The sequence below is a fragment of the Chelonia mydas genome, chromosome 11 (genome assembly GCF_015237465.2).
Source record: "Chelonia mydas isolate rCheMyd1 chromosome 11, rCheMyd1.pri.v2, whole genome shotgun sequence".
Lineage (NCBI taxonomy): Eukaryota > Metazoa > Chordata > Testudines > Cheloniidae > Chelonia > Chelonia mydas.
The window spans coordinates 20,988,934-21,016,141 of NC_051251.2; the positions used below are offsets into that span (position 1 = coordinate 20,988,934).

At 39.0% G+C, this 27,208-nt stretch overlaps 1 protein-coding gene across 1 annotated transcript in view; it reads right to left on the reverse strand.

Moving 5' to 3' along the window:
- LRP1B (LDL receptor related protein 1B) overlaps positions 1 to 27,208 on the reverse strand; it is a 1,293,242-nt gene that overhangs the window by 76,371 nt on the left and 1,189,663 nt on the right. The window contains 5 exon segments of the mRNA XM_043525164.1: positions 90 to 215; positions 2,392 to 2,565; positions 6,509 to 6,625; positions 14,709 to 14,815; positions 15,138 to 15,361. Coding sequence (XP_043381099.1) covers positions 90 to 215; positions 2,392 to 2,565; positions 6,509 to 6,625; positions 14,709 to 14,815; positions 15,138 to 15,361 — 748 coding nt within the window.

Genomic DNA, 27,208 nt, shown 5'->3' on the forward strand with positions numbered 1-27,208 from the left:
CTTCTCTATTAGCCTTTTGCCAGGACATAAACACTGATCATTATTCTTATTTCTTGTGTTCAATCTGTTAACCAATGTCCAATACCCACCTGAAAGGCTCAGATCACTGCATGTTCCATTAATCAAAGATTTCCCTTCTGGACATGCACAAGCTGCACCAGAAGGGTTGAGTAAACAGAGAAACTCGCATGTCAAGTCCAAACAAGGATTAGGTGCTGTTTAAGGATGAAAAAAAAAACCATGTTAAAATTTTGCAGTTACATTGTTTCCAGAAACAGAACTAATGAAGAAGCACGTATGCAAAATTCAATTCTAATTTACACTCTGTGAAATCCCCATTGAAACTTAGCTGCTGTAGGAAGTAGTGTTGGAAATTCTGTATATTGTCCCACTGAATTAGTATTGAACCAATATTCCAGCATGTTTTTATGTGACATTATGCGCTTGGGTATGCTGGCTTTCGAATGAAATGCAAAACTGGTGCCCTCTCTGCTTCTAATCATTAACAATCTTTATGGAACCTTTTCCCAGGGTGAGTCTTAGGACTCTGGGAGGCTAGTGCAATCATTTTTTGTGGTTTTCCCCTATATAAACGTAACCAATTCATTCTAAACAAAAAGGGTGGCTCTAGACAGTTCTAAGCAAGTTTGTATGTTGAGATCCCCTTTTGTTTTTCCTCTCAATACCACCATACATCTTTCCCTACCCAATTCCTTGGTACCCCAATCCTTCATGATTCCAGTCTCTTTTAGTCCACCCCCTGGCTACGGCTGTTGCTTGTGGGGGCAGAGGATGGAGGAGAGGGGAGAACAGATGCTGATTTAGAATATTTGGGATACTATCTCAGGTTAACTCCAGACTGCTCCTGGTGTGCTGTTATGAGAGTGGGCACCATATGCAAGCTATCTACATGGAACTGAGTCCTTATTGAACCTCTTCCCCTTGTAGCTTAAGGCTGCACTGGCAGCTCAAGTGAGGAGTAACTCAGTTGCAGGAAGCTATTTAGGAAGATTTTTGTGGTGGTTCTAGCACCATCAGTGCAGGTGAGTAATCCTCCTTCATTTCCTGAAGTACCAAAGTGCGAAGAGTTGCAGATCTCAAAATTCAGCTGTTTTTGTAAGAGCAGGATGTTCATATAAGTATTCTGGTGAAAATCCAATTTTTCTTGAAGTTTCAGTTGACTACCATATTATTCATTTAGTGTCCTATATTGAGCTGTAGTGTTTCTATTTTGGGCATTGTTAAAAAGCTGCCAGGTTTTTATGTCAGTGATGGGTAAAGAACTGTATATAGTATGTATGTGAAAATCCTTTAGGATGAAAGGTGTTCAAAACGTAAACAGGTACTAGTAGTAAATATTGAATGTTTAAATGAGTTTTGGTGATGGACAGGGTTGAGCTTATAGAAACAGCTTACAAACTAAAACAGTAGAAATGGACCCTTGTCACAAAATTTGCGCCTGAAATCAGAACCAAAACCCAACTTTTCCAGAGCTTGGGTTCCAGGTTGATTTCAATTCTGCTATTGGAAATTAGAAATAGACGAAAGTTACAGAGTTGGGCTCTGGAGTTGATGTTCCCTGAAATTTACGGACTTAGGGGGCTTGGATTTGCTGCTATGGTTTAAGCCAATTTGGGAAATTTTTTTCTGCCTACCTAAAATTTTCTTGTGCAATTTCATTTTGATACAGTATTCTTTTTGCTTTCTGAAAAGTAGCAATGTTAAATTGTATAATCATAGACGTGTAGGGCTGAAAGAGTCCTCAAAGGTGACCTAGTCCATCCACCCATGCTGTGGGATGATTAAGTATACCTAGGCCACCCTAACAGACACCTTAACCTGTCCTTAAAAACCTCCAGTGGCCGGGATTCCACAACCTCCCTAGGTAACCTTTTTCAGTGCTTAATGTAAATTGTTGCTTTCTTCCACAGTGGTAACTAAAGTGTTTTCCAGAATGATCTCTTTTGCAAAGTTTTCAGGGAAGAAAGGCGCATATAAATGTAAAATATTTTTGGCATGTTACAGTGGGAATTCATAATTTTGGTAATAATGAAGTTAAAATAACTTGAATTACATTGTATATTTTTTAATTACATTCCAATCACCAGAATCATCAGTATTATGAAAAAGCTAATTGATTGTGACTGGAAATATTTCTTGGCCAGTTTTCTGTTGACTTTTTATGCTGCATCTTTAGACAAGCTGAGTGCGGTGGTTTTATGAATTGAATAATATACAATTTTTGTTGTCACATGAAAATATCTCAGTTACTGTTTACAAATGGGAATATGGACAAATGGTTTGCATGTTCAGCCTCACTACGATACATTTACAAGTTTTTAGTTACTTTATTTTTCTAAATATCTATTTTAAACTAATAAGTTTACTCACAATCTATTTGTTTGTAGCGATGGAAAATCAAGGCACTTTTTGTTTTATCAACATTCAAATTCAGATATTCTACAGAACCTGAGCCAAATTTTTGTACTCTAAATGCACCAGTTTTAGGTCCTGCTCCATATATGTAATCTTCAAAAATGTCAATTCTATGTGGATGCAGCAACCCTTAAAGAAAGAAGGAAGGAAAAAAGTCATATTCAAATACTGATATTCTTCATTTTGGTATTAACAAGTTAAAACATTCTAATTGAAATCTAAAAGGTTCTATTACTAAGGCGATGTCTAAACTACAGAGCTTATGCCAGCAAAGCCTATGCTGACAAATGTACCAGTGTCAGCTATGCTGACAAAAGCCCTCTTCTGTCTGCATAGCTGCACCTACACTGCTGGGTTTGTTGGTACAGCTCTGCCACTGGGCCTGGGTGGTATTTTCCTGACCCACATAGCTATGCTGGTATAAGTTTTAAGTGAAGGCCAAGCCTAACATACAAACAGTCCTGGTAACATCCACAAGAGCCACCTAACTTTTAAATAGGAAGAAACTTGCTAAGTCATATTATATGGAAACTATTCTTTGTAGTTTGGTAAATACCATCCCCCTACCCCCACCCAAATGTCAGTTAGACCAGTCTAGTCATGAAAATTCTCAGAAAACCTACAGTTTTTGATAATGCAATCATACATATTTGAAATACTTTAACGGTATCTTACAGAAATAGGTGAAATTAAAAATGTGTACCCTTGATGACGACTGTGCAAGGGTAAAATTAATCTGATAAAGAATTTCTCCAGTACTGTTTTCTATTGTTTTAACATTTTCTTGTCAGATATATTCCTATTTATTTATACTACCTTTAATTTAATCTGTAACTGCAGTACATTGATACAACATAAGGATTCCAAAACACCAAGTTTAACTACAGATTCATACACTTCAGGGATAGAAAGCACCATTAGATGATGTAGCCTGACCTCCTATATAACGCAGGCCACAGAATTTTACCCAGTTGCCCCTGTAATGTGCCCAATAATGTGTGTTTGAGTAGAGAATATTTTATGGAAAGGCATCCTGTCCTGAAGACCTCAAGAGATAGAGTAACTTGGATGGACATGGTCAGGCCTAGTGGTCGGAGCTAGAATTAGAGGAGTCTAGGGTGGGGTTGGAGCGAGGGTGAAGCAGGATGAAGAGCAGGGCGGTGGTGAGAGCAGGGCTGGAGTAGGACTAGGAACAGGCCTGGGGCAAGGCTAGAGCAGACTAAGGCCTGGGAAGTCTGTTACCATTATTAGGCAGGAGAGAGTTCCAAGTCCTGGCACTACGTTGAGCACATTTAGCTGCTGTTCCTCCTGTGGGACTTGTATACCTGGTTTGGGAGTCACATGACCAATTCCTGGCTTGTGGATTGGCTGGAGGCGAGCACAGGAGTGACTCATCACCTTTCAGAAACCACCATTTCCCTTGGTAGTTTGTTCCAATGGCTAATCATACTTGTTAAAAATTTGTAACTTAGTTTTAATTTGAATTTGTTTGGCTTTCAGCCATTGGTTAATGCTATGCCTTTCTCCACTGAACAGCCTTTTAGTCAATGCTTAATTTGTAATGAAAGAGGTGCCAGGGCTCAAGCAATTTTTTAACATTCATAACTGATGCAGTAAGCGCCAGAAGTGCCGGGGCTATAAGCTGCCAAGGCTAGAGGTGCCGAGGCTTAGCCTTGGTAAGTCCTGGCACAAATTAAGCATTGTATTTAGTACTTGGCATTTGGTCCTCATGAAATTACTTATACACCCTAATCAAGTCACAACTTGATATTTTTTTTGATAAATTAAACAGACTGAGATTCTTAAGTCTCTCAGTGTAAGGCATTTTTTCCCCAGCCCCTGAATAACTTTTTAGGTACCTCTCTGCACCCTCTTTAATTTTTCAACATTCTTTTTCAAATGTGGACACTAGAACTGGATATAGTCATCCAATACTGGTCTCACCAAAGCTGTATACGGAAGAAATATCATGTCCCTATTCAAACTCACTAGTCCCCTGCTGATACAGCCAAGGATTAGCCCTTTTTGCCACAACATTAAACTGGGAGCTCACATTGAGTTGCCTTTCCACTATGACCCCTAAATTATTTTCAGACTCACTGCCTTCCAGGACACAGACCCCATGCTGGAGGTATGGTCAGCATTCTTTGTCCTAGACCTTGACCTTACAGTTGGTTGTATTAAAATATATTTTATTTCAATGGGCCCATCATACCAAGTGATCCAGATAGTTCTGTATAACTGCCTAATCATTATTTACCACTCTGCCAATTTTTGTGTCATCTGCAAACTTAATTTACTTCTATACCATTGATATAAACGTTAAATAGCGTGGGACTTAGAACCGATGACCCCCGTGGAACCCCCTAGAAACACACTGTTTCAATGATAATTACCACTGACAACTACTTTTTGAGATCTGTCAATCAGTTCTTAACCCATTGAACATGTGCTTTACTGATGTTGTGTAGTGATAGTTTTTTTTATCAGAATGTAAACATATATTACATAAAAAGAAAAGGAGTACTTGTGGCACCTTAGAGACTAACCAATTTATTTGAGCATAAGCTTTCCTGAGCTACAGCTCACTTCATCGGATGCATACTGTGGAAAATACAGAAGATGATTTTATACACACAGACCATGAAAAAATGGGTGTTTATCACTACAAAAGGTTTTCTCTCCCCCCACCCCACTCTCTTGCTGGTAATAGCTTATCTAAAGTGATCACTCTCCTTACAATGTGTATGATAATCAAGGTGGGTCATTTCCAGCACAAATCCAGGGTTTAACAAGAACGTCTGAGGAACAGTGGTGGGGGGGTGGGGAGGGGGGGAGGAATAAACAAGGGGAAATAGGTTACTTTTTATAATGAATCAACCATTCCCAGGCTCTATTCAAGCCTAAGTTAATTGTATCCAATTTGCAAATTAATTCCAATTCAGCAGTCTCCTGTTGGAGTCTGTTTTCGAAGTTTTTTTGTTGAAGGATAGTCACTTTGAGATCAGAAATCGAGTGACCAGAGAGACTGAAGTGTTCTCCGACTGGTTTATGAATGTTATAATTCTTGACATCTGATTTGTGTCCATTTATTCTTTTACGTAGAGACTGTCCAGTTTGACCAATGTACATGGCAGAGGGGCATTGCTGGCACATGATGGCATATATCACATTGGTAGATGTGCAGGTGAACGAGCCTCTGATAGTGTGGCTGATGTTGTTAGGCCCTGTGATGGTGTCCCCTGAATAGATATGTGGGCACAGTTGGCAACGGGCTTTGATAAGCTATTACCAGCAGGAGAGTGGGATGGGGGGAGAGAAAACCTTTTGTAGTGATAAACACCCATTTTTTCATGGTCTGTATGTATAAAAACATCTTCTGAATTTTCCACAGTATGCATCTGATGAAGTGAGCTGTAGCTCAGGAAAGCTTATGCTCAAATAAATTGGTTAGTCTCTAAGGTGCCACAAGTACTCCTTTTCTTTTTGCGAATACAGACTAACACGGCTGTTACTCTGAAACCTGCCATATATTACATATATGCCGTTACCTTTATTAACCATTGTAATCTCATAAAAATGAAATAAAGTTTGTTTGACAAGGCCTATTTTCTGTTGCTTAACATTAATTATATTTCTATGCTTTAATTTTTTATTGACTGATTTCCACATCAGCTTTTCCATTATTTTCCCTGGGACTGATGTCAGGCTAAATGGCCTACAATTACTCTACATAGGATTTCTATGTAATGGAATGCAAATAGCTGAAAGCTCTAGCCTGATGTTATTCAGCATACTGTGAATTACACATGTAGGCTGCAGTAGTCTGGATGCAGATCCACACCTGTGGCCATATGGAGCTCCCATAAAGTCAAACCAAGTGTCCCTGCACTTAGTCAGTGCTGGGATTGGAGCCTTACAAATCCATTATCTACAATAATCTCTAACGGCAACAGAACTAATATTCACTGTATTGCTAGATGGAAATACCACAAATAATACAGAAATTGAGATAATTTCTTTTTAATTAACAGTTCTTTCAAAGTATGTGTTATAGAAAAACTCTGCATACCTTGTTTACTGCTCACAGATACTACTGAATCAGAGCCATCAAAAAGAACACTGCCAATAACAGATAATTCAAAGTCAGCCCAGAACAAACGCTGACTGAACTGATCAACTACAAGACCTGCCAAAAAAAAAAAAAAGGAGAGGGTTTACATTTACAATAAAGTATAAAAATATACCAGTATAAAAATATACCATAGCGTTTTGTAGATTATAGGCTTTCCCGTCTCTCATTTCCTGGAAGGCATTGCAATACTACATAGATGAGTGCAATGTAGGAATCTGAAGAAAATAGACAAGTAAGGTTTCTGCTCAATCCTTAAATTCAGGCTGAGTGAACCAGTTCCTTTAATTTCTTTAATTTCCTTCCCACTGGTTATTTCCTTATCAATACCCAACCCCAGTCAGGTGGAAATATACCACATCCCTTTTATTGCATATACACATAGAAATCCTGTGCCTGTATGGAGCCCGACTGACTTCAGTAGAGCTCCTTTCAGGTGTGAGTGCGCACAGGTGTGCACAGTGAATTGTAGGATCAGGGTGTTAACGTTCTATGTGATCTTGCAAATCTATGTATCCTGCAGTACAGAAGTATTTTCTATTGTCATCAGACTTGCATAATGCCAGTATTTTACATATTATAAGAATTAAAACAGAAATGTTATGTTTGTTTGTTTTAGTTTAACTAGACTAAGTATTTAAACAATGATATTCAGATATCCAGAATAAAACACAGATACATTATGCCTAACCAGCCTCTAGACAATGACTTTGTAGTTAAATCAAGCAGACTATGCTCTATTAGGGACCTCTTAAAATGATTATATTTACTATTTTGTGTTCTGTTAAAATTTTCCGTCTGCTTAAAAGTGATCTAATGCTCTGCTGTTAAGGTTACAGTTTTATAAGAATGGAAGAAACTGTTTTTTTCCGTATTGATGTAACAAGTATAAGTCAAAGTTATACATAGAAACAAAAGCATTATTAAAGTAGTAAATTAATCAACTACTGATAGGAAAGAGGAAGTTGGAGAAAGTTTTATTCTGTATAATAATGAAATAGGTATGTATTTTTTTTTTTTTAAAAAGCCTGAAGGTTTGGCATACAAAATTCCATTGAAGTGAACTCAAAAATAAAACCAGAGCCCACACTGGCTTTGTGAACGTACAGTTGGACAGAATAATTTCTTGTAATAGATAATACAAAAAAGCTTTATGATAAATGACATTTAGAGTCTGCAACTGGAGAAATAGTAATCAGTCTCTGGCTTGGATTTATTCTAAAAGCTTTCAATAAAGTAATAAATTTTTAAATTAAAATTTTAATGAAAGAATAATATATACTCAATTTGTCTTTCAGAAGTAAATTTCTGAAGTTAGCATAAAGTGAAAGGAGTCACTATTTTGTATACTTTATATTTAAAGCTATAGCAACACCACGTGAGCGCAAATATCCAATCTTATGCTCACTCTTATCTGGAATTGCAAAGTCATGTTTGGGAACAAATTTAGGAGCAGTAGGACATGCATTTGCAATAAAGCCTCACATTTTCTCTGATCAGGAACAGAAAAGTCTCAATTGAGAAGAATGATAGACTCCATAGGAACAGAAAGGTCTATTTTAAGCATGCTGAGAAAACAGAAATAGTAAAAAGTTAAATACGTTGAAAATATATAAAAATATATATAAAAAAATTTCAAGACCCCAGGGAGTTTTATTTTTTATCAGTAAAAGCTATGGAAGAATGGACTAATGTTTTGCAATAAAAAACAAGAATCTTTACTTGTTAATTTTCACTTTCCTGAGCCCTTTAAGGATTCCGAAGTCTGGTTAAATGCTTATCTGAAATTTTTCTAAACGTAACATAGCTAGAAGTAAATATTATGAAAAGAGGATCTTTTGCAGTCCTGTTTGTGGTCAGGCCAGAAATAAAACAGCACCTGCATTTTTCAGATCAGTTTTGTACTATTATTACTTGCAAAATTTCATACCATGAAAACTAACCATTCACATCACTGATGAGAGGGAAGGTGATATGTTTGGAGCACTGGGGAGAGAAAGATAACTTTAAAGGCAGTGTTTTAATACTGGAGTGAAAAACAAGGCATCAGGAAATGAGAAGGTAACAGCAATTAAAGCAACAGATCATTGAAGCCTTGAGAAGTGTTTATATAAATATGTTTCAGCAAAAAATCTCCTCTAAATCTGGGGAAATATGAAAATCTTATTGTGGCAGCTTGATGCTCCACAAGAATTTGAGTATTCTCCTCAGAACCTCCCTTAGCTGAAATTTGCTATGCCATGAGTTGTTAGGTTTTAATATCCAAGTCAGGGAATATAGTCTGTTTTGGATTTGTAAACTATAGCATAAATAGACAATGACATAAAGATGATTTATAATAGATTAACAGTAACTATTATTATTCTTGTTTCAGTCTAAACATGGAGAAATGATGGAGGAGAGGCACTTGAACAGACCAAGGGAGGTATAGAAGTGTATTTTGTTATTTAATTATGTTCATTTCATTCTGTATTTTGGCATTTGCTATTTTGAGCTTTCTGTCTGTAGCCTTAACCCTGCATAACTCAGATGATCTTAATTGTTACTTTTCTTGTTAAGCTTAAATTCTTCTGTTTAATACTTAGGGAACAATACATTAAGTTGTCATTTCTTTTTAACATCTCTCTTTTTTGTACTTTTATTAAAATAAATGGATTTTAAAGTTTAGTACAGTATTCACCAAACTAACTACAGATAGACTGAGGTGGATAAGATAAAATCTTTTACAGGGCCAACTTCTGTTGGTGAAAGAGGCAAGCTTTCGAGCTACACAGAGCTCTTCTTCAGGTTTGGGAAAGGTACTGAGAGTTTCTTAACTAAACACAAGGTGGAACAGATTGTCTCTGCAAACAGTGCGAACTATAACAGACTGTAAGGCTACATATACATTTTTTAGACCTGATTTATACATAGATTTGTTGTGTGCTTGCTTGCTGTTTGCTTGCTTGCTTGAAGATTGTTTTGTGGCTTTTTTAGGGACTGAGTGCCGAGCCAAGTAGCCTGCTAAGTTAGGCTGAGAGCTTACTAATGAGGCTCCAGCCTTTTATCCTTTGATCCCTAACCCCATTATGATCCCTTGATAAATGGGAGGGCTAACTCAGGGAGAACAGAAGCAACAGACAGGGGAGTTTTATGAGGGAGTTTGGCAAGGGCAAGAGGCAGATACAGCTAACAAACAGATGCTAAACTTAGATCAATAACCCTCTTCTCCACCTGCCTACTCCCCACCCCCAAACACCTGCAAGAATAAGAATAATACATGCAGAAGTCCAGCATCAGAGTGGGGGCTATCCAATTTATTGCACTAGATGCAGCATGTACAATCATCTGCCTTGTATATAGGTGGTATTTGTGTGTATGTGGTGCAAGCAGCTCATCAGACACAGTATGGTTCGAGGTCAGAGTAGCTGAACCGGAGGAGCTAAGGGACACAGATAGATACTTACAGGAGACTTTCAGGGACACAATAGAGCAATCCCACTCCAACTCTGATGCATCAGTGTGTTGAGGAGGACGAAAGCCACAAGGAAGGAGAACATCAAGCTGGAGTGGAGGGAAGCAATTCCATAGATTCCTTCCTTCTAGATGATATCATGATACTCCCTTGCACTTAAGATACCCCTCCTAGGATACCCCAGTTACTAGGCAGATCGGGTATTTATTTATTAGAAGTATAGATAACCGGGTTTGTGATGACCAGGAGAACTGCATAATAAATTTCCTGCCAGGTACGAAGGTTGCAGATCTCAGAAAATATTCAGACAGACTTATGTGCAGTACAGGGGAAGAGTCGGGGTTGTGGAACAAATGACATAGGAAAAGTAGGAGACAGGTCCTGGAGGCCAAATGTAGGCTACTGGGTAAGAGATTAAAGTCCAGAACCTTCCTGGTAGTATTCTCTGAAATGCTTCCAGTTCCACATGCAGGGCCAGAAAGACAGGCAAAACTGCAGTGTCTCAATGCATGGATGAGACAATTGTGTGGGGAGGAGGCTTTTAGGTTTATTAGAAACCAGGGAACCTTTGGGGAAAGGGCTGGAAAAAAGTACACAAGTGTGGAAAAGTACAAGCTCAGGCCGAGTCATTACTTATGAATGAATTTATGAAAGAGGAACTCTATATCCTAGTAAAGAGTATAGGAAAGAAGTTGGTAAAGTACAGGTGGGAGTTAGTAAGGAACAAACAATGACTCCCATTTAAATACAACACATGAAGGCAAGCAACTGAATATAGACAAAATGTACAAGTTCTTATATACAAATGCTAGAAGTCTAAATATTAAGATGGGTGAACTAGATTGCTTGGCATTAAATAAGGATATTGATATAAAAGGCGCCACCAAAAGTTGGTGGAATGAGGATAATCAATAGGGCCTGGTAATACCAGGGTACTAAATACATAGGAATGACCATAGGTTGTGCTGGTGGGGAGTGGCACTAAATGTGAAAGAAAACAGAGTCAAATAAAGTAAAAATCTTAAATGAATAAAACTGTTCTATAGAATCTCTATGGATATACATTCCATGTTTAACAATAAGAGTATAGCAGTACTAATATACTGCTGATCACCTGACCAGCAGGGTGATGGCAGTTATGAAATGCTCAGGGAGATTAGAAAAGCTACAAAGGCAGTAAACACAACAGTTATGAGGGATTTCAATGATCCTTATATTGACTGGTTATATGTCCAGACACAATAAATGCTTCTTCAAGTAGCTTGTCTTGATTTAGTCCTAAGTGGAGCACAGGGTTTTGTCCAAGAGGTGAATATAACCAATCTGCTTGGTAATAGTGACAATAATGTAATTAAATATAACATCCTTCTTGCCAAAGAAACCCACTGCAGTAGCATTTAACTTCAAAAATGAGGAAGCTAGTTAAACGGAAATTAAAAGGAACAGTAACAAGGGTGAAATACCTGCAAACTGTAGAAACCTTTTAAAAACACAGTAATAGAGGCTCAAACTAAATTAATACCCCAAATTAAAAAAAATCAGTAAAAGAACCAAAAAAATGCCAACATGGCTAAACAGCAGAGTAAAAGAGTCTGTTACAGGCAAAAAGGCATCCTTTAAAAATCGGAAGTTAAATCCTAGTGAGGAAAATAGAAAGGAACAAACTCTGGCAAGTCAAGTGTAAAAGTGTAAGAAGGCAGGCCAAGAAAGAATTTGAAGAGCAACTAGCTAACAATACAAAAACTAACAGCAATTTTATTTTAAGTACATCAGAGATAGCAAGCCTGCTAAACTGTCATTTGGGCCACTGGACGATCAAGGTGCTAAAACAATGAGCAGTCTGGTGGTGCTTTAAAGACTAACAGATTTATTTGGGCATCAGCTTTCGTGGGTAAAAAACCCACTTCTTCAGATGCATGGAGTAAAAATTACAGATACAGGCATACATATACTGACACATGAAGAGAAGGGAGTTACGTTAGAAGTGGAGAACCAGTGTTGACAAGGCCAATTCAGTCAGGGTGGATGTGGTCCACTCCCAATAATTGATGAGGAGGTGTCAATATCAAGAGAGGGAAAATTGCTTTTGTAGTGAGCCAACCACTCCCAGTCCCTATTCAAGCCCAAATTAATGGTTTTAAGTTTGCAAATGAATTGTAGCTCTGCAGTTTCTCTTTGAAGTCTGTTTTCAAAGTTTTTTTTTGTTGAAGGATGGCTACCTTTAAATCTGCTATTGAATGTCCATGGAGATTGAAGTCTTGTCCTACTGGCTTTTGTATGTTACCATTCCTGATGTCTGATTCGTATCCATTTATTCTTTTACATACAGGTTGTCCAGGTTGGCCAATATACATGGCAGAGGGGCATTGCTGGCACATGATGGCATATATCACATTAACAGAACACCACTGGCCATCATGTACAGGCTTTCCAGCACATCATCAACAATCTACATCCTATCCTGGAAAATGATCCCACACTCTCACAGACCTTGGGAGGAAGGCCAGTCCTAGCTTACAGACAGCCCCCCAACCTGAAGCAAATACTCACCAGCAACTACACACCACACCACAGAAACACTAACCCAGGAACCAATCTCTGTAACAAACCCCGTTGCCTTCTCTGTCCCCGTATCTACCCTAGCAACTCCATCAGAGGACCCAACAACATCAGCCACACCATCAGGGGCTCATTTACCTGCACATCTACTAATGTGATATATGCCATCATGTGCCAGCAATGCCCCTCTGCTATGTACATTGGCCAAACCAGACTACAGAGGATGTGGCGGAGATCCCACACACGAACCATTCATTTCAGGTGACAAATCTGTGAAACATTTCCAGATTAACAGGTCAATAGCAGAGGTTTTAGAACAAATTGATAAATCACATAGTAATAAGTCACTAGGACCAGATGGTATTCACTCAAGAGTTCTGAAGGAACTCAAATATGAAAATACAGAATTACTAACTGTGGTATGTAATCTATCATTTAAATCAGGCTTTGTAGCAGATAATTGGAGGTTAGACAATGTAATGCCTATTTTTTTAAAAAGGCTCCACAGATGACCCTAGCAATTACAGCTAGTAAGCCTAACTTCAATGCCAGTAAACTGGTTGGAACTATAATCAAGTACAGAATTACCAGACACACACACACACAAACACAACATGTTGGGGATGCCTCACCAACCTATTAGAATTTTCTGAGGGAGTCAATAAGCATGTGAACAATGCTGATCCAGTGTATATAATGTAGCTGGACTTTCAGAAAGCCTTTGACATGATCATCACATGATCATCACCAAAGGCTCTTAAGCAAAATAAGCAGTCATGGAATAAGAAGGAAGGTCCTCTCATGCATCAGTAACTGTTTAAAAGATATGAAATAAATGGTCGAAATAAATGGTCAATTTTTACAATGGAGAGAAGTAAATAATGGGATCACCCAAAGATCTGCACTGGGACCTGAGCTGTTCAACATATTCATAAATGGTTGCAAAAGTGGGGGGAACAGTGAGGTGGCAAAATTTGCAGACAATTTTGCAGTACACAAGTACTCAAAATAGTTAAGTCCAAAGCTGACTGGGAAGAGGTACAAAGGGATCTCAGAAAACTGGATGAGTGGGCAAGAAAACTGCAGATGAAATTCAGTGTTGATAAAGGCAAAGTAATGCGCATTGGAAAACATAATCCCAAGCATCCACACAAAATTATGGGGTCTAAATTAGCTGTTACCACTCAAAAAGGAGATCTTGCCGTTATTGTGGATAGTTCTCTGAAAACATCTGTTTAATGTGCAGCAGCAGTTAAAAAAGCTAACAGAATGTTAGGAACCATTAGGAAATGGATAGATAATGAGACAGAAAATACCATAATGGCACAATATAAAGCCATGGTATGCTCACATCTTGAATACTGTGTATAGTTCTGGTAGCTTCATCTCAAAAAAGATACATTAGATTTGTAAACAGTACAGCTAAAGGCAACAAAAATGATTAGGTGTATGGAACAGCTTCCATATGAGGAGAGATTAAAAACACTAGCACTGTTCAGCTTGTGAACATGACTAAAGGGGGATATGATAGAGGTAGATAAAATCATTGATGGTACGGAGAAAGCAAATATATGAAGAGTTATTTACCCCTTCAAATAAAGCAATAGCTAGGGGGTCACTCAAGGAAATTAATAGGCAGCAAGTTTAAAACAAAAGGAAGTATGTCTTCACACAATGCACAGTCAGCTTGTGGTGTTGTGAAGGGAATGTTGTGAAGGCCAAAAGTATAACCGGGTACAAAAAATTATATAAGTTCATATGGATGGGTTCATCAATGGCTATTAGCCAAGATGGTCAGGGATGAAACCTATCCTCTGGGTGTCCCTAAATCTCCAAATGGCAAAAGCTAGGACTGAACAACAGGGAATGGATGACTCAAAATGCCCTGTTCTGTTAATTCCCTCTCTCTATATATCTATAGTTATTTGGTATTGTCTTATAAAGTTACTGTGTTAAACTTATCTAGATTCAGTTATGTCATTTAGAAATGTTATGAATTTAATAGTTAACTGTATATTTATTACTAGAATATAAAATTATAGAATTCTTTAGGACTGCAAAATTGGAAGTCAGCCAAGAAATCCACACAATGCTACCTTTTAATGGGGAATTTGAAATTCCATGTACCTGTAGGTCTTTGTAAATTCTTCTGTACCAATATCCTTCTTAGAGTACCATCCATTGCCGCTTCTTCTATGTGAGAGTGGTCCCCAATGACTGTCCAATACATCATCCTAAAAATATCAAACATAAAATTGTTGCCATGAATTTGCATAAATTAACACCTTAAATGTACATAGCACCTTTCTTCAAATGATCTCAAAATACTTAACAGACATTATATTATTGTAAGTCTCACAAAACACCTGAGAGATGAGGAATATTAACCTCATTTTGCAGATGGGTAAACTGAAGCAGAAAGGCTAAATAACCAAATGTGCACATTTGTAGACATTATTATGCAGCAAGTCATGTTTGCTTTGCTTAAACTTCTATGTATGTTTGTTATTTATAAAATAGAATACAACATGATAAAATGCCACAGAAACAACATACCCCTTTTTAGGATTTACAGCAATTGCATACGGTTCTCCTGCCGTATTTGTAAGCAACCTTGTACAGTTTGGTCCATTCAACTGTCCTACATTGATGGAGTATCTTAAACTTGTCCAGTGAGTTGTATAGTAACTGAACCAATGCATTCTAGAATGATCCGTCCAGTAAATATTTCCAGCAATCCAGTCAACAGCAATATCCCTGGGTCTTTTGAATTCAGGACACTAGAAAGAGCAAATTTTAAAGTCGTAATTATGAAATTTACCTTTTACAGTAGGCATATAGTCACATTTTCCCCCCTTCATTAACGGATCCATTCTTTTTAACAGAAATCTTATAAAACTTGTTTAATCACTTAAATACAAATAAATTAATATCTTTGAAATACAAAGGAGGAAAGCAACAAAATGATCAAAGATTTAGAAGGATTTAGAAAACCTGACCTATGGAAAAAAACTGTGCATGCTTAATCTTCAGAAAAGGGGCAGGGAGGAACCTGATAACAATCTTCAAGCATATTAAGGGCTGTTATAAAAAGGACAATAAAACTATGACTAATTGTTCTTCATGTCCACTGAAAGACAAGAAGCAATGGACTTAATCTGCAGCAACGGAGATTTAGGTTAGATATTACGAAAAGCTTTCTAACTATAAGGATAGTTAAGATGTGGAATCGGCTTTCAAGATAGGTGTGGAATCCCTGTCACTGCAAGTTTTTAAGAACAGGCTGGATAAACTTCTGTCAGGGAGGGTCTAGGTTAGTTGGTCCTACTTCAGTGTGGGGGGCTGGACTGGATGACTTCTCAAGGTTCCTTCTAGCCCTACATTTCTATGATTCTATGACTCTGCACATTTATGTGATATGTGTTTGGCTGGTCATAATACTGAGCTACAGAATCACTTACAACTATATGGGTATAAGTGCACAAACTGTGGGTTGAATACTCGAAACTATTTAGTAGCATAGAAAGGTTTCTCCAGTGGGTAATGCCCATCAGCAGGTTGGTTTCACAGTACTGTGCCATGTGGAAGAGCAATTTCAACAATTTTTTTTGTACTTCTGAATGAGGCTATTACCACTGTACCTCTTAAGGAAAGGGTACTAGCATGTGCTAAGATATGGAATATCAAAATCAATATTATTATTCAAAGGATTGAGCTACTGGTATTGAAGTAAACAAAATGATACTGGTTGTAATTCTAAAGGGCTGGAGGAAGATGGTTTGATATTAGTCAACTGTGATAGGGGTTGTACCCCACATGGACAAGGAATAGGTTTATACGGACCTGAGAGGCATGCTTAATTGTTGATGTAGCCCAGCTGAGAGGTGGGGCTGGGAAAGCACTATGAACAGCAAAAGTAAAGAACAGAAGGGGGGCTGCAGGGAGTATGTGAAGGACTCTACAGTCACTCTCTGAGATCAGAGAAAAGAGAAACCACAGCACTCAAGGAAGAAGCCCAGAAAGACTGTGAGCCCTGAGACCCCCTCCTGAGTAGAGATGTCTGATGGGGGTCAGGAGAGAGAGCCAAAGCAGCCATGGAGCAGACTCCCGTGGTAAGACCTGATAAAAGGACAGGATCCAGACTACAGGGAGAGCTCTCTGGAAGGTGTTCAGAGCAGGAACAGCAAATGGAACTTAAGAGGCATGCAAAGGCCAAGTCTGAAGAGGGTGAAACTTGGTTTATGTTTATACTTTTGGTTTGCGATTTAACCAGGGATTTCAGGGGAGAACGCTGCAAGTCTGAGAAAAGGGTGAACCTGGAGAGGTAGTGCAGAGAAGGCCTGGTAGAAAGCTATGGCAGGAAGAAGCCCAGGGAGGTAGCCGGGGCAGGTCAAAATAGGTAGACCTGGCCTGCTTACTACAGGGCTGTAATCCAAAAATAGACTGGGAGGGTGTGGTTCACCTACCAGCCACCGATGAGGTGGCGTGAGGCCCAAGAAGGGAACAAGGATAGTGGAGAGCCCTGAGAGAAGGGTATGAAGAACACAGAGCCCAGAGTTAAGGCCAAAGACCTTTTTGTAAGGACATCTGAATTTTTATTTTTTGGACTTTGTTACCCCCAAAAGGGTAGGTCTAAATTGTGACCTGGCCAGAGAGCTGAGTTACAGGAAGAGAGGCCATTGAGGGGCCAGAGCAACCAATGGCAGGAGTACTAGAGAGAAGAGAGCTTCTTTATGCCACACTGAGCCACAAGGGGGCGCACCTGCAGTGAATCCATAACAGAAGTACAGCCCTGCAGTCCAAAAAAAAGCTTGTAGGGGAGAGCTGCTGCTGAGAAAAAAAAAAAGATTCTAGTATGGAGTCCTAAATCATGGCTGTACAGGAGTCTGCCAAGGATAAGTACAATCTTATTTTGTAATGAATGGCATATATTCTGTTCATTCTGGTTGGCTCTGCACACTCTTGGACTATCCTAGGAAGGATATTTTTTAGCACTGCTTCTCTTCTTTAGCTGATTGACAGGCACTTACTGATATCAGCCATTGAAACTGTACATTGATACACATTATATTAGATGATATTTATGAGAGGATTTGGCTAAAGCAGGTTTTGTGGCTATTGGAGGACCCAGACAACATGGAAGTCATGAAATATAACTCCACTGAATCACATTTTTAAATGTTATACAAAAATAAACAGCATCATTTCAAAACTATTTGGTTAGAATTACGAATCTTAAATAACTGAATAATTTTTTATAACTCTGAGTTGTAATGTATCTATTACAATTTCATGGCCACAATTATGGCTCTGACACTAGAAGGCGCTCCCTGAAGGTGGATTCCTCCCAGGTGGAGCGGATTGCAGAATCAGAACTTAAAGAAAAAATAAAATTAAGTTTGGGGAATACAGTTATGAAAAATGTAGTTCTCATATTTGTCAGAACTCCTATAGAAAACTGTACATTTTGCAAGCCAGGAATGTGCCATTGTTTTCTCTAATAGAAAGAGGCAAATAATCTGAGATTTAGGGCTTTGCACATATTCAAATGTATGTTTGTCTTTTTGTATACAATAGTATTAAACTATTTTAGAAGGAAATGTCTATATTTTTCCAAACATGGTAACAAAATACTAAATACTACAAAGGGAAGGAAAATCTACTTAGAATAACTTCTTTGCCTCAGGTATCAGAGACCTATAATAGCAAAAAGACATTTACCGGATTTTTTTTTTAAATAAAATGAAGGTCAGTTCAATTTATAGACGACACAATAAGGACTGCATGGGGAATTAAGATAGTTCATTGTATGTAAATCCTTAATCCTGCAAAAATGCCATAGAATCCTTTATGTTCTAAAGACTGACAGGATCATAACTTTCTATTTAAATGAAGATTAAAGAAGCAAACTCAGTCACAGCACACACCAAATAGTGTTGCTTTGAAAACAGTGTCAGAGTAAGTCTGGAAAAGTCTAAACAAATACATCATATGGCACTCCTGTATTAGAAAAGGGGGCTACTGGCTTTCTATACTTTAAAAAAATTACAGAAAAGAAATGAATTAATGTCAAAGAATTTTAGCATTTTCTACTAGTTCTACTAGATTAATGCTACTTGTTAGTGTTTTGTTATTATTATTAATTATCCAGCAATAGCACTGAGGCCTTCATTCTAGTAGTGTTTGAGACAAATCATTCCAAGCAAAAAATAAAATATGGATATTTGCAAGACTTTTAATTAAATTATATTTTGTAATCAAAATGTCTTTTAATACTAATTTATACTCTGTAATCTGATCTGCGCTGAGAAACCCCTTTACCCAGGCAGAGCTCCACTGACTTCACTGGACACCATACAGACATAATGATCTGCTTGCATGCATCGTATTGCAGGCTTGGGGCCTAGTATTCTTTTGAAATAACATAATACCTCAGACCCCAAGGGAAAGAAAACCTGTGGCTCCTTTAACGGTTGCTTCCTTTCTCCTGAGCACTCAGCCATCTTGTGGGCTTGAGGAGGGGGGCTGATTGGTTGAATGATAGGATGAAGCATACGCCTAATGGCTCCTGTGTGCCCACCATTGAGGGCTTTAATCCCTTCCTTCTATCCAGGCTGCCATTCTGTTCTGAAAAGAAAAGCTGTCCCCTTCCCTCTTTTGACTAGGACTGGGTTTTGGGGCCTCATGCTAGTTACCTTTTGGAGTCTGAAAAAGAAGTTTCTCCCTCACTACAAGAAGTTTGGCCTGAGAAGTGTGGATTTTTTCCCACTTTCTTCTCAGCAGCCCAGGGCCTTGGTGGTTAGGTAAGGCTATACAATTCATTTTCTGGAAACTGGCACGTGGCCAGAGCAGCTATTTGATCAGTACGGAGCTGGTACCTTGAAAAACTGGATTCACATTAGGAGGAGGCATCTCCTAAAGAAGGTGGGGAATGGGGTTGGGGCTCCTAATTTCTGGTACAAGGAGCAGACAGTTGCCCTATTTCTGCCATTAACCATTATATGATGGGAGCATGATAGGGTTCCAGTAACAATGCTGCGACCAGGTTAATGAGGTGAGGGGCTGACAGCAGCCCTCTACAGGACAGAATAAGGATAAATAAACAGGAACATAAAGGATACACTATTTTTAGCAATATTTCTTACAGTAATCTCTGCAACTAAATATATTTTAACTTATTTGAGAGTTTGGGGTTGCAAGCAAATCCTCACCCTGTATTAGGGTTGTTTCTAACTAAGTAGGATCTCTGCTGTCTCTGCAGAGTGATTCAGTTGGTTAGACTTGAGGTCAACAACTTTATGTTGTGAAGACTAATTTTACACAGAAGAAAGGTCCCATCCCTGGTCTGACAGCCTCTGTACTACTGAGGAGGATGAACATCTCAGGGAAGGAAAACATCAGACTGGAGCAGAGGGAAATGAGTGGGGATGCTCCTTCCAGATGATGCCAGGGTATCTCTTGCACTAAGGATACCTTTTCAGGGAGGGAACGCCAGTTATTAGGAAGAGACAGGTAATAGTAATGGGGGATTTGGTCATTAGAAACATTAGCTGGGTTTTGCGATGACTGAGAGAACCACTTGGTGACTTTCCTGCTGGGTGTGAAGACTGTGGATCTCTTGAGACTTCTAGACAGACTTACGTGTAGTGCTAGGGAGGAGCTGGTGGTTGTGGTACATGTAGGATAGGAGAGAGGTCCTGGAGGCCAAATTTAGGCTGCTAGATAAGAGACTGAAGTCCAGGATCTCTATGGTAGCACTTCCTGAAATGCTTCCAGTTCCAGGTGCAGGGCCAGTTAGACAGGCACAACTGCAGAGTCTCAATGCGTGGATGACATGATGGTGTAGAGAGGAGGGGTTTAGATTTATTAGGAACTGGGGAACCTTTAGGGAAATGAGGAGACTATATAGGAAGGATGGGCTCCACCTAAACCAAAATGAAACCAGATTGCTGGGGCATAAAATTAAAAAGAATGTAGAGTTTTTAAATGAAGGGGTGAAGGAAAGCAGACAGGTGTGAAGGAGACATCCCTTAGGGGATGATCTATTAATGGAGATTCTCTATATCCTTGTAAGGAGGAGAGGATGGAAAGTGATAAAAAATGGGCAAAATACGATGAGAAACAGTCAAATGTAAAAGAGTCCCACTAAATTACATACTCTAGTTCATTCATACTAAGATGGATGAACTAGAGTACCTCGTATTAAATGAGGATATTGATATAACAGGCATCATAGAAACTTTGTAGAATGAGCATAATCAATGGGACACAGTAATACCATGGTACAAAATATATTGGAAGGATAGACTAGGTCGTACTGGGGTGGGGAGTGGCACTGTATGTGAAAGTATCAGAAGGGTAGCCGTGTTAGTATGGATCTGTAAAAGTGGTAAAGAGCCCTGTGGCACCTTATAGACTAACAGACGTATTGGAGCATAAGCTTTCGTGGGTGAATACCCACTTCGTCACATGCATGTACTGGAAATTTCCAGAGGCAGGTATAAATATGCAAGCAAGAATCAGGCTAGGGATAACGAGGTTAGTTCAATCAGGGAGGATGAGGCCCTCTTCTAGCAGTTGAGGTGTGAACACCAAGGGAGGAGAGGTTTCAGAGTAGCAGCCGTGTTAGTCTGTATCCGCAAAAAGAAAAGGAGGACTTGTGGCACCTTAGAGACTAACAAATTTATTTGAGCATAAGCTTTCGTGAGCTACAGCTCACTTCATCTGAATGCATCTGATGAAGTGAGCTCTAGCTCACGAAAGCTTATGCTCAAATAAATTTGTTAATCTCTAAGGTGCCACAAGTCCTCCTTTTCTTTTTTCAAGGGAGGAGAAACTGCTTTTGTAGTTGGCTAGCCAATCACAGTCTTTGTTTAATCTTGAGCTTTTGCAAAAAATCATTTGCAAATTTGACACCATCAGCTCAGGATTAAACAAAGACTGTAAATGGCTAGCCAACTACAAAAGCAGTTTCTCCTCCCTTGGTGTTCACACCTCAACAGCTAGAAGAGGACTTCATCCTCCCTGATTGAACTAACCTCGTTATCCCTAGCCTAATTCTTGCTTGCATATTTATACCTGCCTCTGGAAATTTCCACTACATGCATCCGACAAAGTGGGTATTCACCCACAAAAGCTTATGCTCCAATATGTCTGTTAGTCTATAAGGTGCCACAGGACTCTTTACCATTTTTACTATATGTGAAAGAAAGTCTAGAGTCAAATGAAGTAAAAATCTTATATGAACCAAACTGTACCATAGAATCTCTATGGATAGTAATGCCATGCTTGAATAATAAGAATATAGCAATAGGGATATACTACCAACCACCTGACCAGGATGGTTATAGTGACTGTGAAATGCTCAGGGAGATTAGAGAGGATATAAAAATAAACACAAAAATAATAGGGGATTTCAACTATCCAGCTGAACTACTTAGTATTAGTGACCATAACATGATAAAATTAAACATCTCTGTGGGGGGGGAGGGGGAACACCAAAACAGCCCACTACAATAGTATTTAATTTCAGAAAGAGGAACTTCACAAAAATGAGGAAGTTAAACTGAAATTAAAAGGTACAGTGCCCAAAGTGAAATCCCTGCAAGCTGCATGGAAACATTTTAAAGACACCATAATAGAGGCTCAATTTAAATGTATACTCCACATTAAAAAACATAGTAAGAGGACCAAAAAAACAAACAAACAAACAATGAAGTAAAAGGAGCAGTTAGAGGCAAAAAGACATCCTTTAAAAAGTGGAAGTTAAATCCTATTGAGGAAAATAGAAGGAGCATAAACTCTGGCTAGTGAAATGTAAAAATATAATTAGAAAAGCTAAAAAAGTATTTGAAGAACAGCTAGCCAAAGACTCAAGAAGTAAGAGCAAAAAATGTTGTAAGTACATCAGAAGCAGGAAGCCTGCTAAACAACCAGTAGGGCCACTGAACATTGAGGTGCTGAAGGATCACTCAAGGAAGATAAGGCCATTGCTGAGAAACTAAACAAATTCTTTGTATTAGGATGTGAGGGGGATTCCCAAACCTGAGCCATTCATTTTAGGAGACAAATCTGAGGAACTGTCCCAGATTGTTGTGTCATTAGAGGAGATTTGGAACAAATTGATAAATTAAACCTTAATAAGTCACCAGAACCAGATGGCATTCACCCAAGAGTTCTGAAAGAACTCAAATGTGAAATTGCAGAACTATTAACTGTGATATGTAATTTATCATTTAAATCAGTTTCTGTACCAGATAACTAGAGGATAGCTAATGTGATACCAATTTTTGAAAAAGGCTCCAGAGGCAATCCTGATAATTACAGGCTGGTAAGCCTAATTTCAATACCAGACAAATTGGTTGAAACTGTAGTAAAGAACAGATTTGTCAGATACATACATGAACACAATTTGTTGGGGAAGAGTCAACATGGTTTTTCTAAAGGGAAATCATGCCTCACCAAACTACTATAATTCTTTGAGGGGGGTCAACAAGCATGTGGACCAGGATGATCCAGTCGATATAGTATACTTGGACTTTCAGAAAGCCTTTGACAAGTTCTCTTACCAAAGGCTCTTAAAGTAAGCTGTCATGGGATAAGACGGAAGGTCCTCTCATGGATCAGTAACTGGTTAAAAGATAGGAATCAAACAGTAGGAATCAATGGTCAGTTTTCAGAATGAAGAGAGGTAAATAGTGGTGTCCCCCATGGGTCTGTACTGGGACCAGTACTGTTCAACATATTCATAAATGATCTGGAAAAAGGGGTAAACAGTGAGGTGGCAAACTTTACAGATGATATAAAAATACTCAAGATAGTTAAGTCCAAAGCAGACTGAGAAGAGTTACAAAGGGATCTCACAAAACAAAATGGCAGATGAAATTCAACGTTGATGAATGCAAAGTAATGCACATTAGAAAACATAATCCCAATTATACATATAAAATGATGGGGTCTAAATTAGCTGTTACCACTCAAGAAGGCATCCACTCCATGTGCAGTGGCAGTCAAAAAAGCTAACAAAATATTTGGACTCATTAGGAAAGTGAAAGATAATAAGACAGAAACTATCATATTGCCCTGGTATAAATCCATGGTACACCCACATCTTGAATACTGCGTGTATATCTGGTCACCCCATCTCCAAAGAGACATATTGGAATTGGAAAAGTTTCAGAAAAGGGCAAGAAAAATTATTAGGGGCATAGAACAGCTTCCATATGAGGAGAGATTAATAAGACTGGGACTTTTCAGCTTGGAAAAGAGATGACTAATGGAGGATATGATAGAGATCTATAAAATCATGACTGGTGTGGAGAAAGTAAATAAGGAAGTGTTATTTACTCCTGATAACACAAGACCTAGGGGTCACCAAATGAAATTATTGTCTGGCTATGCTGAAAGAATGACAGGAGACAGTAGATACGGATTTAATCAGGCTGCAACTTTATTATTAGACAGATGTCTGGGACTAACCCAGCGGATAAAAATGTGCAGTGCAGGTGCAAAATTTATGTCCCTCCAGCAGATCCACTGCCGGGATCCTCCAATTCCAGCCAATTTTTTTTCATGGTGGGGCGGGGGGTTCCACCAGCTTCCCCACTTTTCATCCAGGTCCCTCCAACAATTTCCTTGCCGGGACCTTAACAATTCCAGCCAATTCCGGGGGTGGGGGTTCCATCAGCTCCCCTCCCTTTTCATCCAGGTCCCTCCAGCAATTCCCTTGCCAGGACCTTACTGACCACCCCCCCTCGTAGGAGGGGTTAAGGTTGACTATAATGATGGGGGGGTTGGCTCCCTGCTGTACCAATCATAGGAGTCCCCAACTGCCCCCGGCTTGCTTAATTACCAAGCACCTCTCCTTAATTCCTTTTCCAAGCCATTTTTCCATTCTTTTGTGCCTTAATTTATGGAGTACCTGCACTGAACATCTGCTATACACTTAAATAAAGGGATGCAACGTACAGCCTACCGCCCGTCATGCTGTGCATGAACAGAGCCCACCTGAACTTGCTGCGAGGAAGGCAAAAAAACTCCCACTGCACCTGGCCAATATGGTCAGACCACCTTAGTGGGACGGCTAGTGTAATGCCCACAGCAGATATAGCTAAACACTGGGCATATTTGTGACCTAATTAGGGAGGGAGGGTGGGTGCTGCCCAGCCTGTTCTGAGTGAATGAGTGGAGTGGACAGGCCCAGGCTGACCTTTTTAAACCCCTCATTCCTAGGTGGTGAGGCATCCACCATGCTGACTGCTCTTCTAGCAGTGTTACGTCTCCCCTCCTCCCCCAAGCCAGAAAGCATTGCCCTCTTCTCCCGGCCAGCCAGCCAAACCCCTCCCCGCTTAAAGTGCAGGGCGGTGAATAGGCAGCAGGTTCAAAACAAATAAAAGGAAGTATTTCTTCACACAATGCACTGTCAACTGGTGGAACTCTTTGCCAGAGGATGTTGTGAAGACAAGACTATAAGGGGGTTCAAAAATGAACTAGATAAGTTCATGGAAGATAGGTCCATCGATGGCTATTAGTCAGGATGGGCAGGGATGTAAAACTGTGCTCTGAAGTGACCCTAACCTCTGTTTGCCAGAAGCTGGGAATGGGCAACAGGGGATGGATTACTTGATGATTACCTGTTCTGCTCATTCCCTTTGAAGCATCTAGCATTAGCTACTGTCAGAAGACAGGGTACTGGGCTGGATGGACCACTGGTCTGACACAGTATGGCTGTTTGTATGTTCTTATGTACTGAAGATTTTCAAAATTTCACAGTAACAACATAGGGTTTAGAAACCATCATAGTATGGTTATTGATTATAGAGCAATATTTTATTCCCCAAACTGAGAGAATGCCATATTAGATATAGATCAGGCAAGAATAGTTCTGAAATGTTGGAACCTTCAGTTATCATGCAACAAACAACCCTTCAGCTCCTTTAACACAGTCTATTAAGCAACCATCAGATGATACTGACTACTGACTTGGATCCAAAGGGGCGACAGATGACACTAGTTGGATCAACTGGACCCTTTCTGCCTTTTGGGATCTGAAGCCTTTTGGGATTCCAACACTGACTTGCCCGTAAGCAAGGAAGAAGGGCCTGGTGCTAATTAACAGTCACCTTGCACCAAGCTAAGGGCTCCTTCTAATAGGAATTGCCAGAATTCGGGGTCTCATTCTCACACAGTCATCTGGGTTAAAGTTTCACAAAGACAGAATCTCCTCAGCAGATAAGAATCACCAGTGTATAGAAGGTACAATGTATGCTAGTCCACCATGGCCACTAAGGATAAGACAAACTATGCAGATGAAAGGAAAAAGCAGAGGAATTCTAGAGGGGTCTGACTAGGTTGTCCTACAGCTGGAAGGAACTGAGTGGTAGGTCTTCATATTCATTTGGGCCTGACATCTGATACCATGATGGTGCACACACGCGTACAATCCCAACAGTTGCTCTTGTGAAGTCGTGGAGTATACATGTAAAAGTATGGATTTGCAACACTAGTTAAATAGCAATTTGCCTGCACTATTGATTTTTAATGTGCATTAACACAGCATTCACAACTTATTCAATCTTGCCTGCAGAATTACTAAATTATTAAAAATGATTTTATGTTCCATAAATAACAAACCCATAAGTAATAATCTAACTTTACAAAGATACATTTAGAAAAATAGTCTAGCAATTGTTTTGTATAGGGCCAGTTACTACTGTATTACAGGCTAATATACAGAAATCTTCAGAGAAACTTTATTTCTGTTCTTATAAGGCTACAATTCTTCTAATTGCCAGTTTTCTTTCTATGCTCTTTCACCAAAAACAGTACCTGAATTTGAGTCACAACAACTCTGTCTCTTGAAAAATTTGTCCCAATTAATTGATGTATTCAGTTTCAAAGGATGTCAGTTATTAGCTTCATCCTTATCACCAATTTAATTATATAGTTTTCACATGATCAAAATGCATGCATCTTTTGTTTCTGTCACTAAGCTCCAAAGAGTTGACTTCTACTCTGAATTCTCCTAGTTCATCCATTTGAATCAAACTTTAACTTGTTTCATAGAGCTATAGAAATCTGCAGCTATCTGTGGAAAGCTAATCCCTCAGTGTAATTTCATCTGAGGGATTTTTGTATTAATGTAATTACCTACAAACACAGGTGAGGTTTGTGCAAGTTTACTGCCCCGATTTACAGATCAAAGATACTGCTCAATCTAGACTAAAAGATACGATTTAACCTTTGGCAGTTTATCACTTCAAAAACCTGAGTTACAATTAAGGAATTGTCAGACTTCCAAATACCAAATTTAAGCACCAGCATTAAAGTGATATTGATTGCTTGGAAAACTAATTAACTTGCTGATCAATTATGTGTTAGAGCAGGGGGAGATGAGTACTTCACAAACATAACAGAGGTCTATCAGAGATGTCTATGGTCCTACAGTCTCTATTCACTGACTGATTTGAAAAAAAAATCTTTGAATGACGAGCGCAGTTTGGGAAGATACATCTTGACTAGTGGCTTTCAGTATACCACGTAAGGCAAGCAGAGGGAAGGATAAGAGAAACGCTGCAGCAAATAGAAAATATCAGCAAAGTTGAGGTGAGTCTATTTAGTTTTAAGCA